This window comes from Vicugna pacos, chromosome 35 (genome assembly GCF_048564905.1).
Source record: "Vicugna pacos chromosome 35, VicPac4, whole genome shotgun sequence".
NCBI classification, from domain to species: Eukaryota; Metazoa; Chordata; class Mammalia; order Artiodactyla; family Camelidae; genus Vicugna; species Vicugna pacos.
The window spans coordinates 18,010,173-18,030,494 of record NC_133021.1 but is presented as its reverse complement, the minus strand read 5'-3'; the positions used below and the strand labels follow the sequence as shown (position 1 = coordinate 18,030,494).

General features: G+C 49.9%; 1 protein-coding gene across 1 annotated transcript in view; it reads left to right on the top strand.

The window, feature by feature from the left end:
- The window catches only part of JCAD (junctional cadherin 5 associated), a 36,379-nt gene that overhangs the window by 925 nt on the left and 15,132 nt on the right, over nt 1-20,322 (top strand). The window contains exon 2 of the mRNA XM_072954900.1: nt 12,270-12,626. Within this exon, the coding sequence (XP_072811001.1) occupies nt 12,346-12,626 (281 nt within the window). The 5' untranslated portion in view covers nt 12,270-12,345. The remainder of the gene's footprint in view (nt 1-12,269; nt 12,627-20,322) is intronic.

The following is a 20,322-nucleotide window of genomic DNA, read 5'->3' as shown; positions in this document are numbered from 1 at the left end:
TTATGGGATCTGGAGCCCGCCTGCCGGCCCGGGGTCTCCGCGCGCGCTCTCTGCGCCCCTCATCCCCAGTCGCCGTCAATTCACCCCGGAATGCCAGTGTTCTCCTAGATGCCCTGACCGCAGTGAGGCTCACAGCTTACAGCTGAAAGCGCCGCTCTTGCTCCCTGACACTGGTAACAGCAGCCGAGCGCCTCGGATTCTTCTAGGGGGGTTGAAAAAGAAGCTGTGATTTCACTACTGAAGAAAAAAGGGAAAACGGGAACTTTATGCCAGCACAACCTGGTCATGCCCTGGTCCCTGCTCCTCCACGCTTTCTAGGAGCAGAGGACTTTGGGGAATTAGCTTAGGCAGGTCACTCCCCCTCCCCCAACACACACCCGCCGCTGCCACCCGCTCTCCCACCCCCGGCATCCCCTGCCCCCACTGGAGATCTGGTTGCCTGGCCCGTTCTGGGGGAGAGGGTGGAGCTGTATGGACCACCCAACTAGGACATGTTCTCCTTTCTCTGGCTCTTTTGTCTTTTCAGATTAGAAAATAGATATCCCGGGGATTTGAGAGGAGGATTGGAAGATGGGAGGGGATTCTTAGGAGGGGAGTGGGTCAGGGATTCGGGCAGCCAGAAATGCTTTGACCGAAATTGCAGACTCAGTGCCCTGAGTGGGTGCAGGCTGTGCAGGTAAAACTTCAGGGACATGTTGCCTTACATCAGGCAGTTTTAGAATTTAAAATGACTGGATTAAGACCATCCAGCAAGAAAAGTGAGTGTAAATTTTTTTTTTGGAAATCATCCACAGATTCTATTTCTGGGAACTTGTGTTGGTTTTCACATGAAACTGGGAGTTTGGTCAATTCATTTGGTTTTCCATAATGTTCTATGGGTTTGGGCTTTATATTTACCTTGATGTTAGGTGTCTAATTCTTGGCCAACAGCTGAACAAGCTTCCTGAAGGGCCCTAAGTGTTGCTCAGGGCAGGCAGCACATAGCAAACTGTCTCACTCCCGCTGGAGTGGGTGAGCAAATATTTGTTGAACAGAGGCCTTAATCTGCTGTGCTTTCCTCCAGCCAAACTTCACCCTCTGCTGCAGAGATTGGAAGGTCAGGCCCTTGGCAGGCCCAGGAGATTTAGGGGGATTGGGTGGCTGGAGGAAGCCTGTGCGAGAAAAAAAAAAAAAAGAATTTTTGTCTTTCCACCTCCTTGGAACATAACTTAAAATGCCCGAGTGTCCACAATCAGAGTTATCTAATAACATCTGAGTACTCACAGATTCCAGCGGCATTTGGCTATAAAATTTTAGCTGAAAGAGGTAACTGGAGATTGGAGGTACACAAGGAGAATAAATGAGAGCCAGTTTTTCAGTTTAAAAAAAAAAAGCAAAAAAAAAAAAAGCAATTCTTCTGAAAAGATCCTGGGAATCTAATTTTTAAAATACAGTTTAAAAATCAGTCCTGGAAATGCTATCAGTAAAGAAAGCCCAGGAGTCTGTGGTTCCACCAAGTTCTCATGGTCCTAGCTGGAGAGCCCTGGAGTTTGGGAGGACAGTCGACACCAGCCACGCTGTAAGGGTCCAGAGTTTTCTCCCTTAATGAGCTTGGCCGGACTTCACGCTAATCAATCTAGAGAGAGTTTGGAACATAGAGCATTGGATTGAAACAATTGTTCTATTGTGGTTTTTATTTTGATAAGCAAAGACTTTGTCTCTGAAATCCTCCGGGTCTATTGCTGAACCCATTACTGCAGTTGAATCATTTTTTTAGCAGATGGTTAGCAGAAGACTTTGCCATGGTGCTTTGTTTCAAGGGCCAGCTGACTTAAGGAATGCCAGGGGACACCCACTTGCTAAGGCCAGCGGCCCAGAGCGGGCTGTATCAGTCTCCAATCCTCTGATATATTTTTTAAACTCTACTTGTCATTTAAAAAATACAGGAACCACCTTGGTGTTAAAGCTTCATTATCTTAGTTTGAATTTGTGATATCTTGTTTAAAATTTGGCTCGTTACCTTTACTTTCTTTAACTAAATATATTTTCCGAAAACTTTCTGTAGGTAATATAGTTAGAAACAGCCTGGCCAAACTGGCAAAGACTTACTATCAGGCCACTGAATATCCTTGTAGTTTGCTGCTTTTTGGTTCTCTCTCTCGAGCTTGGGTATTAAGCTTGTTTCTTCTGTGTGTAAATGCAAGAATTCAGGTACTATTATGAAGGCACACCAAGATATATTTCAAAGAGGGGGATAAAAGGAGAGAGAAAGCAACTGTATGTATAGGATGACTAGTTGGGGAAATAGAAACCAGATGGTTATCTCGACACAGTGGGATTATTTGGAACTTTTACTTTTTACTTAAACAGTGAATTTTTCAGTGCTTAATTCTAGAATAACTTTATATATAGACTTTCCTAATTAGAAAATAATGTAAGAATTATGTGAAATAATTTAAACTTTACCATTTTTGTAAAACTTTGGCTTTCTTATTCTAAAGACATTTAAAAACAAAGCTAATGTGTTGTAAGTTCAAGAGACAATTTTAGGAATCTTTATATGTGGAGCTTGACATATATGATGATAGTGGAGTTTAATTCTAACCTGTATGTGGAATTTGACCCATGTGGTGATAGTGGAATTTAATTCTAACCTATTAAAAGTTTTATAGTTGTTTTTGCAAATAGCCAAAAATCTTATCCGATGTCAGTCCTTTTCTCAGTGACCGCTAATCTTTCAGAAACATTAATGAGGTACTTAGGGTCTCATAAAAATGGGTGGGATCTCCAGAGTAATCCTTGTGTGACAGAATTTAGAAGTGAGAGAGAAGACAGGAAAGTGTGTGTGAGTGTGACTGTGTTCATGCAAGTTGTGGGGTAAAGGACAGAAGAGAGAAATTAGAAGAAAAAATACTTATGAAAGAAGTTAAGTCCATAATATTTGCTCCTTTATTTTCTACTCTTTTTTAATCAGTGCCTTAACACCAACCCAACCCAGCAAGGTGAGCATTCCTGAAGCCTTTTGATCTTAGACCCAAGTTTTCCATCTCAGGGTTTTTTGTTTGTTGGTTGGTTGGTTTTTTGGTCACCTTAAAGAAACTTAACTCAGTGAATCAGTCTGCTTTTCTGTCTTAGGAAGTTTTAACCACTTGAGGGCCCTGACGGAGCTGGTCATTGCTCTGTGGTGTGGTAACGACAGTGTGAGCACTTACTGTACCAGAATTCAGACTGGAAGTGTTGAGCTCTTTCATTATTAAGACTGCGAAGGGAAATAGCAACCCTTTTGCTCATAATAAAATACATGGTTCTGCCATCAAAAAAAAAGCTGGAGAAAGCATTAAAAGTCTGTGCAAGTTAGCAAAGTGCTCCAGTCTGGTTTGTTTTGTGTCTTGGCTATTTACCTCTTGTTTAAAAAAAGTATTTTGTTATATATTAATCATAACATTAGAGCGAGACATTGTCAGCTGAAGAAATATTTACAGTCAACTGCCAACAATTTGAGGGACTAAATACATCTTAAGTACGGAATGTCAGCGAGTATAACTGAGAAGTTTAGGTTTTCTAGACGAGTACCAATGTCTCATCAAGACCTTTAGAATGCTGCTTGTAATCTTATATTCAGTTTTGTCAGCAGAACATGTGATTTTCAACCTAGTAGAGGCTGGTCAAATATCTCTGTAGCAGGGAAGACACACGTAGCATGTGCTAGACCCTTCGAACCTGATGTAATTTACTATTCATTTGTTCTTTTCTTCTGTGTCTTATTCTCGTCGAGTCTTCCAAATAAGTGATACGTTTTTGAAGATACATTTTCCTGATCCTACCTAAGCAATTTTTTGTTTTTAAGGTTTTATCCCCTGATGAGGAAAAGATACTAAGCTAAAGAACAAGAAAGTACCAATATCTGACCATTTTTTACCTGCAAAATAGCAACTTCGTGTAGTTCAATCTAGTATATTTCATGACAGAACATCATAAAATACAGCAAAGTAAAAATAAGGACATTTAAAGAAAAAGTCAGAACCCAATGCCACTGTTGATATTCTGGTATGTTTCCTTTTGGAGTTTCTCTCGGCTCTGTGTGTGTGTGTGTATGTAAATGAAATTGGTCTTATATACACTACATCTAGGCTTTGTATCCTGTCTCTATTACTCAACATGGTACCATGAGCATTTTCTTCTGTACCATGATATATCTGAAAACACAAAATAAAAAAAAAGAAATATATATCTGAAAACATAATTGGATACATGTGTGTGCACATTTTAGCCTACCACGTGGATACCCCAGGATTTTTTTAACCATCCCTTAAATGAACATTTAGCCTAGCTTTTTTCTCTATTATCATAATTAAAACTTGGATACGTATCCTTATGTAAAACTCTGTGTGTATCTCTGATTATTTCATGAGGATGAATCCCAAGAAGTGAGATTATTAGTCCACAAATTTTCAGATTTTTAAAGATCTTATAATATTAATCACTTTTAAGAAAGGAAGTAGCCATTTACCTACAGACCCCCCCCCATATTCATATACCCACAAACAGGAGAACCTTTGTAGCTCACTCACCAGGCCCTCACCAACAGCAGATACTGCTTTCTAGAAGCTTTAATAATTTTGGGGGTGAATAATGGCATTTTGGGTTAATTTACATGTCCTGGATCACAGGTGGGGGTGAACATTTGTTTCGTATTTTCAGTCGGGTGTTTGTCTCTTTCCTTTATTAGCTTTCATGATTTGGGCACACATTAAAAAGGAAGACAAGTTCCGGTTGGTTAAATGGGTTTATTAATATTTTGTTTCATTTCACTGTCTTGGGGAGCCTGGTAACTGTAAATATGAGAATATTTTTATAAATGGAGAAGGAGGAGGCTGTGGCACCTGTTCATTAACATTCGTGGGCAAGTCTCAACCTCTACTATTGAGGATGCCCATGACTGAAGTGACCGCCTAGACGACACCATCCTCAGGGGCGGGTGTTGATGGCGTTCCTGTGTCTTTATGTCCCCAGAGTCAGTGGGCGGCGCCTGCGCTCTGGGGCTCCTGGGAGGGACAGCTGCTGGATGGTCTCCCTGGCCTGACCCGCCCCCTCCTCCCCCTCCACGCAGTGCGTGGCTCTTCAGCTCTGCTCCCTTGGTTGGCCTTGTATGGCTGCTATTAACGAGGCCAAGGTCAGAGGGTCCGTCTTCACATGACCCAGTTAGCTGTGTTCTGTGGCACACGGCCACAAGCTGTGTTCTCCTCACTGGGGCCAGCTGACTAGGAAGTGCGTGCTGTTGGTTACCGGGGAGAGCAGGTGAGGGAGAGGGGCGATTTCTAGAGCGAGAAGGAACCTGACGAACCTCCAGCTCAGACTTCACATTTTGCTGTTTCCAGGGAAGACTGAGACCCATGGATTCTCCCCTTTTCTCTCAGGCATTGTCTCAGCCTCAGTCCCACACAGCCGATGTGTATTGAGCGATGAGGGGAAACAGAAATCATCCCTAGGGGGAGGGGGTGGGGTGGACCACTCACTCCACGCTCAGATCCTAATGGATTCTTGGTGCTTTCCTAACTTTATCGGCCCTGTGTCCTGAATGCAAAGGACACAGCTAATATTTAAAGAATTTAGAAGTCTCCCACACAGAAAGATGACTTTATGTAGTTTCACTCAGGTTCTTTGGAAACGACAAAAATTCTGATGAAAATCCATTTGAAACCGATTTGGGCACAAGAAACGTTTGCAGGAATAAGCTAGTTAAATCAAAATCAAATTACCTGTCACCTTCAGCCAAGAGTTATTTCCAATCTCTGTGTTTCTCATAATGAAAGGACCAGCACCTTAGTCACCAAGACTGAGATTCACTGGACCTCTTCCCTTGAAAATGGCTCTTGATCCCTTTGTTTTTCTTATCCCCCCTGCTGCCACCCTTCCGCATTACAGTGGAGGGGACTTGTGACTGCTTGTCCACATCTGTCCTTGTTCTAACCACATCAGTCCCCCTCTTTCCCGATTCACCGTCAAAACGTATCTCCTTTGCCTGCCCAGACCCTTCTGTGGTTTCACATTGTTTGCTCAGTTAAGTCCAGACTCTTATCATGTTGCAGATAGAAGTGGCTATTTCTATATAGATCTTTTTTTTTCTTTTAGAATTTAGTTTTTTTTTTCCTGAAAGTAACTCAATCCTCTTCCATTTCTCATAGATGTAGTGTGTCTGCTTTTCAAGGTTTTATGATAACTCCAGGTCACTGACCAAGAGCCTGAAACCCAAAATGATTGATGAGGTCTGCTGAAGGTCACAAAGCACCTCGTGCTGTATCTGGGAATGAATCCTATTACCGAGTATTTAGGAATCAATGCTAGTATTGCTAGACAGTCAAGCGAGGCATCAGCCATCGTGTGGGAGTGCGCATGCGTGCACACGTGCGTGCATGAAGTATGTGTGTGCTTAGTGGGTACCAGGAAAGAAACACCTAGAAGTGCCATCCTAATCCCAGAGAATAAAGGAGAATTCTTTTCCTTTTAAATATGCAGTTTAAAATTTTTATGCCACTATGGCTTCTGTCTTTTTTGGTTTATATTTATGCATTATTTAGTAGATTAGGAAACTTTCATTACTATTAAGGAAATATGGAGCCTAAAATAGTAGCCAGCTGGACAGACCCTGTTTTGACCCTGGGGTCTGCACTTATGAGCTGTGTGACCTCAGACTCTCAGCCTCGGTTTTTCTCATCTGTAAAATGGAGACATTTGTATCTACAGCAGGAAGTTTACTGGGAATGGGAAAGGAAGTAAGATGTGCCAAGCAACTAACAGAGTAGCTGGCACATGGCAGGTGCTCAGTGGATGGATGGTTGATGCAATTATCTTTTCCTGTGCTGCTTCTCTGAGCTTCTGCTTTGTATGAAGAGTTTATTGGGGCGGCCAGCGTGGCTGGAGGATAAATTAACCACGATTAGAAAGACATTCTTGGTGAATTTGTTATGCATCTGCTGGAGAGTATTTGAGCGTTTCACCACCTACCACAAGTATCCTCAAGGGGAAAAAAGTCGTAGCATAGAAACCTAGCAATGTCATGAGCCTGTCAAAAGGCCCAGCCCTTGAAGCCCGGCTCTTCAGCCCTGCTATTCCTCCAGCCCTGCCCCCTTCAACTCCGCTGGATTAGAGCCTGCATGCTATCAGCTTTTCTTTTGGGGTCTCATCTCATGAATTTAATTTAATTTAGACCAGTCCTGTGGAGGTGAACAAGAGAATAGTGGGTTGAACCCAGACTTCTTACCCAGCTCAGTGTTACCTTTTGTCTTCCTTCACCGTTTCTTTGGTCATATTATGAGTTTTTATACTCGTGAGTATGCAGTTTCCATAACAGAACAGAGGGTAAACCCCCGAAGTTTGCATTTCGCCTCACCGTTTTTTGGTGTGTTACGAATCCAGTTTTTCCCCTTTCTGTGTGCTGCCCGACAAAGTTTGCTTTCATCACACGGTTTGTTTTGCTGCAGCCTGGTGAGAAGATGTCTGAGCCTAGGTGACTAGGTTGAGCCCGGATTTCTCTCTGGTTAAATCGAGCAACATCACAAAGTCCAGTAGAAATGACTATCCCAACACCCTAATGGCTCCTGGAGGCCATGTACTTTTCTTTGGAATAAGTGGCAGATATATTTTACAGATTGGAAAACTGAGACTTGGGAGTTAAGTCACTTGGTAAAGGCCAGCGACCAAGTGGAAGCCAGGCTGGAAAGCCAGGCCCTTCTGTCCTGAAAGTCCACGTTCTCATCTTACTACTGTGCTCCTGGTCCCTCTCTGTCGGGGTGGGTGGGGGTGACAGGGTAGAAGGTCTGCAGCCGCTCCCACCTGTGATGAGAAGAAACAGCTGAGCACACGCTGCCCAGGGAAGGAGCCCCGCCAGGACACGGGTCCCTTTTACGAGACTGTCACGTTTTTATTGGGGAAGGTAGAATTTTTAAAGAGCTTTATAAATTTTGTCTTTGGAGTGCTGGACTTACTCTGTGGGTTAGAAAATAGTAGGAAAAGATGAAAAGAGCCATAGTGAACCCAAAAGAAACAAAAACTCCGCCAGGAATGGCTCTCCCATGCAGCAGCACCGCAGACCCGGTTCATTTTGAAGGTTCTTTGGCGCCCCTGTCCCTCTTTGCTTCTGAGATGCCAGCTTTATCTGTCAACCAGTGAAGCGGTGTGCCGAGGCCTCGGGTGTCAGGCCCCAGGTAGATCGGGGGCAGGGTGAGGAAGGAAGCAGAAGACAGGACTTTCCCTTAGGAAGGTTTCTTCCTTTTCATCTTGTGCCCTGAGGAATAGGAAAGTAGCTTCACTTAGTTGCCATGACTTTTCTTGGAAAGGAGATTTTTGGTAGTCTAGAAGAGCCACATTGCTGTTGAGAACACAGCAAGGAACTTGTCAGACGAAGCAATTTCTCATCGATTGATGGGCTCTTTGAACTTGACAGAATTCTCAGGGGCCATCTAGTCTGGCATCCAGACCGGCACAGGATGGACTTCTTCATTGTGCCAGGCTGCGGTTGGTGACCGATGAGGGCGACATGACGTTTAGGGGGGTGGCGACCAGCATTTTTAAAAAGTGAAATCGAATAGAAAATATTGCAGCACCTGTCAGGTTGTGAGAGTAATTATTTTTCCCTTCAAGTTTTGATTGATGTGTGCACACATCCTCAGTGGGTTCCTGGAAAAGCAACAGAGCTTCTAAACCCGTTGCCTCGACCCCTGCTTAAGACTCTCCTAGCGAGGACATCTCCCAGCGTCTCCCTCTGTGAGGGACTGTTCTGTTAACATGTATGTTCTTATTTTAAATGTCTCCTTTGCATACTGGTATTTAGATATCCACAGAATGAAAAAAGATCCTGAAAGTGGGCTCGTTTGTGTCCTGGACTTCCAGCAGCCAGGGCTACAAGTCCCTCCCTCCCTGGGGTTGCACCTGGTGCCAGCACGGACTTGACCACTTTCACTAGATGTTCCACTGGATTGGATACAAGACAATGAGCAAAGTGGCGAGGGAAAAAATTCATACGTGAACTGGCTGGAAAATCATACCTGCAGGGTGATCGCACAGTGCCGCTCCACCCAGAAGGAGAGGATCTGTTTGGCTTAGAAGCAGTTTTCCAGAGGCCTTCCTGACCCCTTGAGACTGGGTTCGTGTCCCATCTGCATCCTCCTGTCCTCATCCCGGTCGCAGGGCCGTGACACTCTGGAGAAGTGGAAGGCTGCCGTCACTAATAGACGCGTGGGCTATGTTTCAGTGACCTGGTTTCTAGCTGTCGCTACAGCAAGCCAGTAAGATTCTCAAGAGCGAAGAATGTGCCTTATTCATTATTAGAGTTTCAGTGCCGGGTGCATCAGAGGCACCCAGGCATCGTGTTTTGATGTAAGTAACGTGCACTGTTGGAAGTGACTTGGGTGGTAACTGAGGTGGCCGTTCATGAAAGACAGGTATCTGGGTGATACAAAGCGTGTATGACTTTGGAAATAGAGAGTTACATCCCAAATGACACAGAAGAAGTTAGGACGTGGTCTAATGGTCACGGTGAATAACTAATATGAAAGCTTTTCTTGAGGGCAGGTAACCCCTCAAAGACGGAGTAGCACAGTAAACCCATGGGCATACATTTGTGGGGTGACTAGTGCTTTTACGTGTGCTTGTTTGGCCCTCAGCACTGTCTGATGAGACAGGAATATAGTGGCGTTGCCATTTTGCAGATCAGAAAACTGAGGCTTGGTGCCGGGACTAAAAGGACGACGCGTGATATCGTGCTGTTTTACGCAGAGGCGCCCTTGAACAACGTGGGTTTTAACTGTGCGGGGCCGTTCAGTCCAATCCAAAGGGCTAGAAAAACCGTGTGGCTATTGAGGACTCTGTGGGAGAGGAGAGGTGATGTTTAGCCTCGGTGTGGAATGAGGGAGAAGCCCAGGCTCTGAGCTGGGGTCGAGGAGGCCAGGAGTCTAAGTCTGCTGGAGAAGGCTCCTCCGGGGGTCAGACGATGGCTGGGAACCCCTCTGGGTTGTGGGGCCCGTGGGGCTCTCCTTGCTTCCCGCAGGGCTGCTCGGCCCATGTGTTGAAGCTTGAGGCTGGTGTCCTTTCTCCTGCTCCCCACAAGTTGCTGGCCCCTGAGAGACCAGACGAGTTAGGAGCTCCCCCAAGTCAGTACGCCTCGGACCTCAGACCTATGACGTCAAGTTACAGCACTTACGAGTTTGAATCTTTTTTGAAAGTTGTTTATGGCTTGGCCTGATTGTCATGCCACTTAAGAGTTCGCTGAATCTGCCCCCACCCAGACGTAGCCATAGCCGGCTGACTTTCCTAGCCCCAGGGGAGATGACTCCTGTGTTTTTCTTGAAGGTCATCGCTGCTTACCACCCTACAGTGGCCCCTGCGGTGGACACCGGCCTGCTCCTCTGCGTATTAGGTGGCCAGCTGGGTGCAGTGCACTTTGCTTGGTTTTTAAAGAGCCTGACTTGGAAGCAGAGGGAAATTCAGTGTCCTCAACCTAAACTCTAACTTTAACTGCGGTGCTGACCAGATGTGTGACATTGAGCCAGAGAGTCTGGGGACCCTGGTCCAGGTTACCAGGGATCCACTGCTGTGTCATTTCTCTACTTCTGGGATAAACGGTACCCCACATCTATTTTCCAGTTCCCCTTCTCATCCACATGCGCATGTAGTTTATGCAGTGAACTCCTAATCATCCTTCAAAACCTAGCCCAAATGTCCCTTTCTCCCACATCCAGTTATTTATTGAGAGCCTACTATGTGCCAGATGCAAGGCAAAGACCTTGCCTCCATGTCCCATAGCCCTGGGTTTGGAATGAATCTCTTGCCTCTGCAGCCCCCAGCCCGGTGACTTGCTCAGTCACATCAAAGAACAAATGCTTGCCTTTCTGGTGCTTCCACTTCTATGTCAGTGTTGTACAAGCTCCTGGAAGACGTAGGGCGGGGGCGTCAGGAACAGCGTAGTTGCTACAGAGAGTGTTCTACCTGCACAGTAACTGCCGGAGCCTGGGAGTCTTCCCTACAGTGCAGGTACCTTCCAAAGTCGGACATCCCCCCGCAGTCCGTGCTGACAGCGGAGATTCCACTGCTGCCCCAGCCTGGCGTGTGATGAGGGCGAGGTCCTGCACGGTCAGCAGGACTGCGAGATGGACCCCACTGAGAACTCCCGCCGGCAGGAAGCACATGCGTCTCCCTTTCACCTGCACACGGGCCGGCAGGCATTTCCTGGCCATTGTTTGCCGGGGCTGCCACTGTGCTATTTCCATCCACCAGCCAAGCGGGGCTGGAGCTGGCCGGGCTCTTCCAGGCCGGCCTTCGGTGTGCCTGTCACCCAGGCCAGCATCGCAGACCCTGGGGAGGCAGCAGCGGATCTGTCTGATCAAACTGCCTATTAACAACCAGAAGACACAGGAAAGAAGATGCTCTTGTGTAAAAATAAACAAGACAGCCCCACCTCTTTGCATACATGTGCTTTCCAGCAGGCTTCTGTCCCTCTTTACCCTTCTTGGTTGGTACCACTGCCTTAGGACAGTTTGGCTGGCGAGTTGCTGTTGGTGAATTCTTGTACCATGGCAGGACTGGGCTGTGAACACCCTTTGCTCAAAGACACAGACTGTTTACCCAAGATATATTGGGGAGAAATTTGACGCTCAAAAGTTTCCCGTGGAAAGACGTTTGGGACTGTGTGGTGGGCTGGGGGTGTACACTTGGTCAGTGTGTCGTGGGTTTTCTCATTATGAGCCTGAAGACTTAAGATCTATTTTCAGCAGCTAGATAACCACCTAGATTGCTTCCACCGAAGTGTATCCCTGTGCTGATGAGAGACCTCGCTCTGCTCTGCTGGAGCAAAAGCTGTGTCTACAAGATGAAAGCAGGGAAGTGTAATCAGATTAAGCTGGACGCTGGCAGTTGCTCAGTTTAGCAACGTGGAGTAGTGATTGCAGCTTCAGAGTGTGTATTTATTTTGTCCTCACTCCTGTGTGTGGTGTTTTCAGACGTCTGGGGCAGAGGGTGGGTGGACAATGTTAATCATTTCGTGGCTTAAACGTGATTCCAGACTCTCCTGAAAGAGGCGGCCATCAGAGGGCAGGGTCCCCAGGGTTCGTGCCACACTCCGCCAAGCCCCTCCAGCACCCCCCGACCCCCTGCTTGAATGAGATGGGAAGTCCAACTCCTTTCCTTTCTCTGCAGACACCACAGCCAAGGTCGGGTTTGGTCCGGGGGTGGGGGGTGGTGGTGTCAGACAGGGGGACTCGGTGACTGCTCACAGACTCTCTCTGTTGTCCCTGCAGCGTGGGTCCTGCCACCGCCACCGCCACCGCCACCACCACAGTCCCAGCGGCGGAGCGTTGATGCAGCTGGTGCACGATGTACAGTGTGGAGGACCTCCTGGTTTCTCACGGGTACAAGCTGCCGAGGAAGCCCCTCGCGCCGCACGAGGGTGACTGCGAGGGCCGCCAGCCAGCAAGGGCCAGGGCGCGGGCCGGCCCCGGGCTGCTGAACGGGTGTGAGGATGGCCCCGCCAGCTGCCCCCGTGGTGAGACGTCGCTGGGAAAGGGGCGAGTGAGCGACCCTGAGAGCAGTCGCCGCCGACCGAGGGTCCACGGGGAGCCCCCGGACGCTTCTGCTCGCAGGATCTCTGAGGCCGGGTAAGCTTGGTGGTGGACCCACCGTTTGCCTTTGACTCGGGTGTGTAAGTACATCCTTCAATACCTTGTATTTGGCTGGGGCCCCGGGGGAGGGGAGACTGGGCGACATGGATGCTTCTGTCCGTGGAGCGTTTGGGAGGCTCCATGCACTTAGAGCAACAGACCTTCAGGAAATAGCGGCGAGTAAACGAACTCTGTCCCGCCAACACCGCCTTTTAATACTCAGCCTCTTTGTTCCCTGATAATCTCTCACATCTTTCAGCCAGGACTTGTTTAGAAACTCTGTAAAAGCCAGTTTATGTCAGGCACATTTTGTTAGAACATTAAGCTCTCTCATGAACGTGTTTCAATGTTTTGTACGTTGCAGAGTTGAAAGAGGTATGTCTTCCCCTCCCCTTTCGAAAAAGAAAACCTTTCTTCTCATACGTTCATACAGTTCCATTGGCTTCCAACCCAGCTTTTCCTTCCACACTCACACTGGCCCCAGCGTGGGTATCCCATCTGAATACAGCTGCGTCTGTGGGTGTTTTCTTACAGCAACAACGGAAAAAAAGAGGGGGGATTGGCCAGGGGGATGGGGAGGGAGGTAAATAAAGGGAATTTCGGCAGCTTGCCCCAGAGCCAGCACAGGCGGGGACCCACGGCCCCCAGCCAGGCACTTTCAACCTGGAGGAAACCTTTGCTATCACTTTGTAAAACTGTCTTCAGTGCTGCGTGGGGACCAGGCTCAGACCGGGGCAGGGGCTCTGCCCTGCAGAGTGTGCCATAGGCTGCGTGTAACTGGCCCAGGATGGGCCAAGGAGACGGATGAGAGCAGAGGCCTGACTTTAAGGGAAACAAACAAGCAAGCAAACAAGAAGGGGAGTGAACCGAGCCCAGAGGGAAGGAACCGGGCTCCCATGGTTAGAAGTCGCCCGTCCACGGGAAGGCTCTTCCTCGCTGGTCTGTAGCTTTCAGGCAAAGACGGGAAGGACTTTGCTCTTTTAAGTTGGAGCGTTCAGCACTCGGTGACCGACCGACTGCAAGCCGGGGTGATGGCCCCTCCTCACGCCCAGTGGAGTAGAAGCAGGTTTGTGTGTCCAGGTGAGGACCACCTCTTTGGCGAGGGGCAGACGTTCAGGAGGGAACCCAGGGTGGAGAAGGACTAGATGCCACTTTTATTTAGCCTTGGCCTTCTAATCTCACACTCGTGTCCACCACCGTCTTGGGCCTCTGTCTGCCACCACAGTCCCTGAAAAGCATCCCCGCCGAGGACTTTGGAAGAGGGTGCTTGTGAACACGGTAGCTGAGGGTCGGGGCAGCCTGGCTGCCACTACACAGACCCCTGCTCGATGTCACCCCGCCTGCCTTGGTCCTGGTTTGGTGCGAGGACGCCTACCTCCTCCTTAGATCACAGGGCACCGAGGCTGGGCCTTGACTGCCCCTCCTTGCGTATTTCCTGCAGAGCTTGCCAGGCACACAGTGACCATACCCAGGGATCCAGTTCATTCTCCCCCCGTGGAACAGCTGCTTAGAAGCAGAAGGCTCAGTGTCTAATGAGGTGAAGACGGTGGCTGTGGAACCGGGCAAACGTGTCACGTAGGCTGTGTGGGGTCTGTCCCAGGCTTGAAGGAGATCAGATTTGGGTCCTGAGTGGGAGGCAGAAGAATTCTGTGTGGGCAGTGAGGCTCCCAACTCGTCCATATCTTGCTCAGGACCTTCCAGCCTCTATGTGGTAACAGGTTCCTGAAGACTGCGAGGGCCCCCAGCCCGGCCTCCATCAGACCTGCCGGCAGGCTTGCTTTCTGTCATGAGTGACGTGCTCAGATGAGTGGTCGCATGCAGCCCTGGGCAGAGTTCTCAGCAGATCTGGCTGCATCCTGACATCGCTGAGGTTGGCTTCTTGACCTGGGAGGCGCAGGGTGGCTGTTGGATAGAAGGGTGCCTTGTAGGGTGGGAAGAGGACACGCACACGTGTCTGCAAAGACCCACGCCAGCGCCCAGGGCCTCACAGACCAGCTGCCCGGCTTCCTGGGTTGAAATGAAAAGATGTTTTCTTTTTTTTGTGGCAACAGAGAACTAAAAGCAAGAGGCAAACGGAAAGGTAGGTGGGAGGAGAATTATTTTTCCCCTCAGAAAAAAAGTGCTTTGAGAGGAAATCAGCAGGTGCTAATATTAAAGCTCTCCCTGGTTGTGGTAAATCCTGTAAAAGAATTTGGCATTTATTAAACACATGTGAACTCATTGGATCAGACCTAGTACTGACGAGCCAAGGCGGCCGTGCAAGGGCGGAGTATTCTGGCGCGCTGGCTCACGGTGGCTGGGAAGTGGAGAAGTTTCCAGTGCGAGGACCTGTGGGAGGCGAGTCTGGGAAGGTTCTGGTGTGAGGAGGAGGCTTGGCTCCCGAGCTGGCCACTGAGGTCGTGGTGTTGGCAGCTGCATCTGAATGGGCTAAGTTTGGGGGGGCGAGCAGGGTGGGAGGCGTGGGGGACCAGCACAGACACAGCAGAGCTCCCAGGGGGCCGACTGGTCCCCGGGCGGGGGGGGTCTCCCTCCTTGTGGCTCCTCTGGATGCAAGAAACTAGAGCCATGTGCACGGAAGGGGAGGTTGTGGTGAGAATATAGCGAGGGTCTCGTGGCCCGTCCATGGGTGGGACACGCAGACTGGCGGGTCTCCTCCCAGGTAGGGATGAGGCAGCCGGGCCCTGGAATGGATCAGCCGATGACTGCCCGGGCCCTGGGTTGTCCCCTGCAGGACCTTCTCGATCTCCCTCCACGTGGTCACTTGTCAGGGCACCTCCTGGCCCTGTTGCTCCTCTGCTGGCCTTACCCCCTCCCCTGGTGGGCACCACTTCCCAGCATCTTTGGCTTGGGCGCTTGCGTGATGCTGCCGCCTCTATGTGGCAGTTTAGCTCCAGACCCCCTGTGATTTCCACCCTGTGTCTGAGTTGACATTTTTGAGAGAGAATCCGTGGTTTGGGGCAGCCCTAGGCGCTTTGGCTTGGTTCGCGGGTCAGTCCTACTCGGTTGGTGCGGGGAGGGAGGCTGGACGGCGGGGGTGTCTGAGCCCCACTGCTCTGGGCAGAGGGGCTTTGGACGAGGGTACTTTCCAGGCCCAGGGTAGGGGCTGACCATGCACCCCAAACATCCTTTCTTTTCTCTTCCCTGACCGGTCATTTACGAAGCCTGAAGATTTGGCATTGCCCCCTTCAGCCACTCACTCCGCACAGAGCTCACCTAGGTGCTCGACCACTTCTAAAGGGTCTCAGGTCATGGGCTGGGATGATGAAACTGGCTGTAGGCTTGGCATGAGAGTCACCCACGTGGTGCAGAAAAAATGCTCGCAGAGCATGTCCAGTGTCACTGCTGCATTTAGAGGTTTATAGCGGGAAAACTGTGACTGTCCGTGAAGCTGCACCCAGTCGGCGTTCTAGGCATCAGATGATTTAAAGCTGGGTGTTTATTGTGTCCCAATTTGGGCCGTGTCACCAACAACAGGGACCTATTGCATGCTCCTTCCCGGTGGCATTTCTGTCCTCCCTGTGGCAACGTGAAAAGCACACCTGTGAAAATGTTAAATTTACATCTGTGTTCGGAGGTTATAGTGAGAAGGAGACTTGCAGTCCATCCGTGGCGCCAGGTTTAACTGTCTGTGCACCACTGCCCTGTTGCAAGGTTTGCTTGTGAAAACACATGTGCGCACACACACGATTAAGGGGAAACAGGGAGTTATTCCCCTGTTATCTCTACGTGGAGGAAACTGCAGACTTGGATGCAAGTAGCCATCACTGAACAGTCCTCAGCTACCATTAAACATGTGAAATACTGTTATCAGGCGTTCCCTGTTTCCTTAGTGTGTTTCCTTTGAAATGTTATAATCAGAGGAAGCTGTAAAATAGCGTAACACAGCAACGGTTCAAATCTGAAAGTCATACCGTAGTCGGCTCTTCTCTGCTTAGCCCCAGAAGTCCTGGGTGAAATTTGTGCTAGCTCACCGGGCAATAGCTTGTAATCATCTTTTGTCATCAGCGCAGTGGTAACTAATGAGAGACCTAGCAGCCTAAGAGCATCTCTGATGTGGGGTCTGGGTCCCCCAGCTCGGGAGGCTCACATGTGATCAGGAAACATCGATCAGGATCGTGCTACCGGGCACAGCAAACAGTACATTTTCAGAGGCTTTTTAAGCTTCTCTCAAATCATATCCTGCTTATAATGGTTTTCTAAAAAGAGGAATTCTTCAAGTTTGACATCTGTTTCCATGTAACTCGTGCTCCACAGAATCAGACCTTCCACGAGCGTCATGTGTCCTGTAGCTGCTCGCCTCCTGTCACGAGTGCGAGGCATCGCTACCTGGACCTCTTCAGGAAAGAAGGAGGAGTCGTGTGAGCTGGCGTGCTCACGGGCACACGTGGAGTTAAGGCCTAGTTTCCCATCTTCTTGTTGTCACCCCTTCTTCTGAGGTGCTTTGTCCTCATTCCCCAGCAGTGCCTGGACACTGTCCGTCTCCCCTGCACACACTCCCGGCTTGCTCTGCCGAGAGCCTTTGTTCCCTTCGCGCGTGAGGCAGCAGGAGGGCCAGTGCTGAGGGACAGGGAGGTGCAGCACAGCCTGGAACCTCACTGGTTTTGCCAGCCATGTCATCACCAACAGGATAATTGTTAGTGATGAGTTTCTTCTCTAGCTAGAGAGTCAGGTCAGTTAGGAAATACCCAGGTGTGAAAAGGGGGCCTAAAAAATACCTGGGTGGGTCTTGAGTCCCAGTCACTTTGTTTCAAAGCGAGCCCAGACTGGAGTCTGGTTGACATCCTGATGAGTCCCGGCCGTGGGACTCAGGGCCCTTACTCCCTTCCTGAGGGCGAGCATCCTGGCCTGTCCCGGGAGAGGATGGGCTGGTTCTCCTGGTGCCTTCGGGCCCCCCCATCACCGTCCCTGGCGGCTGCCTCCCCGCCTCTCCACGGCGCTAAGCTGAGCTTGCAAAGAACACGTGGCGCAGCCCCAGTGCTCGCTGAATAGATGAGCGACAGTGAAAGGGAGGGGCGGCCGGAGGTGTGTGAGAGGGAGGCGGATGCTTGGGCTGGTTGTTTTTCTCGGTGCCGATGGTGGCGGTGAAGGGACCACACCAGGGGAGAGAGACTGTCCCTTGGTGGAAATAGAATATGTCTTTAAGACAGATAACAGGAAAAGACCCACACAGTCAGCCTTGCCTGTTGGATTGTGTGGCCTACTAGCTCCTCCTGCTTTGTTGGGAGGAACTCACTGCTGGTTTGCTGGCCACGGGCATTGCTCCTTCCCCTAGGGCCCGGCGGTCGCCAGAAGGCAGGGCCTGTTATGACAGTCAGCGACATCGTTACTTCCTGTTATTGTGAGGGCCTCCGATGACAACTTAGAAGAGGACAATGCAGGCCTAAAATAACCCCCCGGCCGAGACAAACGCTCACTCCTGTGCTCTTTCCTGCACACCCCTCACCCCCTGCCCCGGACGACGTGAAGAAAGAGTTTAGAAATGTACCCGCTCCACTGAGAATTGATTTTGATTGGGTTAACGGTAGTACCAATAGCTAAAAACAAGGGTTTGTTACATGTTCAACACTCTGCCAAACAATTTAAACATATTATCTCACCCCCCCCCCAGCAAACTTAGAAAGGAAAGAATCATGACCATCCACTTGACCCGGACGGGGAGTCGGGGCAAAAGCAGGGAAGGATGTCGCAGAAGACACATGAGTAGAGAGCCAGGGTGCTGGCATCCAGACCCCCGCCCCGCACCTGCTCCTTGGGGACCGGCTGCATGTTCACCGGTGACCTGCCCACAGGCACCGTCTCCTCACCCCGCTGTTCTCCCCGGAAGCCCTTCCTTCCTCCAGCTGGGAAATTGATCAGAAGGTGCACAGGAACCTGGAGTGAGTGCCATGTGGTTGCCGGGTGCCAGCCCGTCACAGGCGAGGCCCCACATCTGGGAGGGGGGAACGGCGTCCGCCCCACCTGTGTCCCTGAGAACTGCAGTGCCAGGTACTGACTTGTAAAAAGCAGGGACACCCCAGACACTCCTCCCTGAGGCAGGGCCTCTGACTTACCTTGCAGGAGTGAAAGGGCCTTACCAGACTTGGACCAAGGGTCAAAAGTCTGTTGAAGTCCTGCCCCAAAGATGGTGCAGAAAACCGCTGGCAACCACAAAAGAGCAATTTGTGTCTGTTTCTAAGAATATGGGCTCATCACGGTCTGTGGCAGGGCAGGTCAGCACCAGGGCAGGAGGGCCTCCAGGCTGAAGCTTTCCGTTCCGAGCTAACCTTCCTGGGGCCTGGACCCAGGCTCCAGTGTTCAAAACCCCTGTGTGGAGGAGGCCCGGTACTCGGGGGCTTCCCCCCCGTCCACGCATCAGCAGGTGCATCCCCCTGGTGGATCTGCCTAGTTACCTGTGCGCGGGCGGGTATCCTGAGTGCCCTGAGCTGTCTTCCTGCCCCGCCCCCTCCATGGGTCTAAAGTTAGCATCGTTCATAAGCCCAGTCATTTATTATGCTTCCTCTTCCAGGACCATTGTTAGCTGTGGGTGGTTTTTTTTTTTTGAAATAACAAAACAGTAACATCCTGAGATGATCGCGCTGAATTTATTTCAGCTGAACCTATTTTATTTGTTATTTGTACTCATTTATCGAGACGTTGTGGAAAGCAGGCATGACAGCCCCTTAGTGGCAACCCGACGGTTGGGCGTTCTCTGGTTACATCTGTGCCGGTGCGGCCCGCAACCCTGGTTCACGAGGAGCTTTGCCGAATAGTGGTCTTCATCCATTGTGTTCTCAGAACAGCTTTATCTTTTCCAACTGACCTTAATTTTTGCTAACCTCAAACCTCAGTCTTAATCTCCCCTTGACCTTGTCATCCCCTTTCCACAGTGAGCCTATCTGTTGCCTGTGTCGGAGGGCTATTCACGCAGTGTTGTGTACTGAATACACCAAGGCTCGCTACAAGGTAAAGTTGCAGGCTTGCAGCCCCAAAGAGCTTCAAGGGTAAATGCTGTAGCAGGAGATGGCGGGCCCCACCCCAGAAACACGCCAGACATCTAACACGGGCTGTGAGTGTGTCTCTCCCGAGATGCTGCCCCAGGGCCCCTACCAGGAGAGAGAGCCTCTCCTTCAAGGACGGGGAGATCCTTTAAGTGACACGCTCTGCCTTTATGCTCAGATGTGCTTCTGGGCAAGACCGACTGACCTATGGAAGAGAGAGCGGCTTCTGAAGGATGCGACGCCGGGGTCTAAAGGTGATGGACAGCACCCACCTCCGCTTGGCTGGGGGCCCTGCCGGCAGGAAGAACTTGCTGGACCTGGGACCACTTCAGCGGGGCCTCCCACCCTCCACTGGACCTCCGTGGGGAGGACTAGACTTCAGGGGCTGCCCTGGGGATGGGGTTCAGCGTTTTGTTGGTAGAGTGGGGAGGGCACCTTTTCCTGCCCTTGGGGCGTCAGGTGCAAAGCTAGGCCCAGGCCGTCGCAGACTGGGGCAGCTCCGGGACCTTGGAGAGGACAGTCCTGCAGCGTGTGTGACTGTGATTAAAAGGCGTGGTGGATATTACCCTTCTAAGTAGGCTTTTACTTTCTAAAAGGAAGGTGGTATTTTCCGTTGCAGTTGAAAATGTGGCGCTTAAACGAACAGAAAGTTCTCCTAGTGTTTTTCATCATCTGCTTTTATACATTCGGCAAGCAGACTTGCCTCTTTTTCTTTA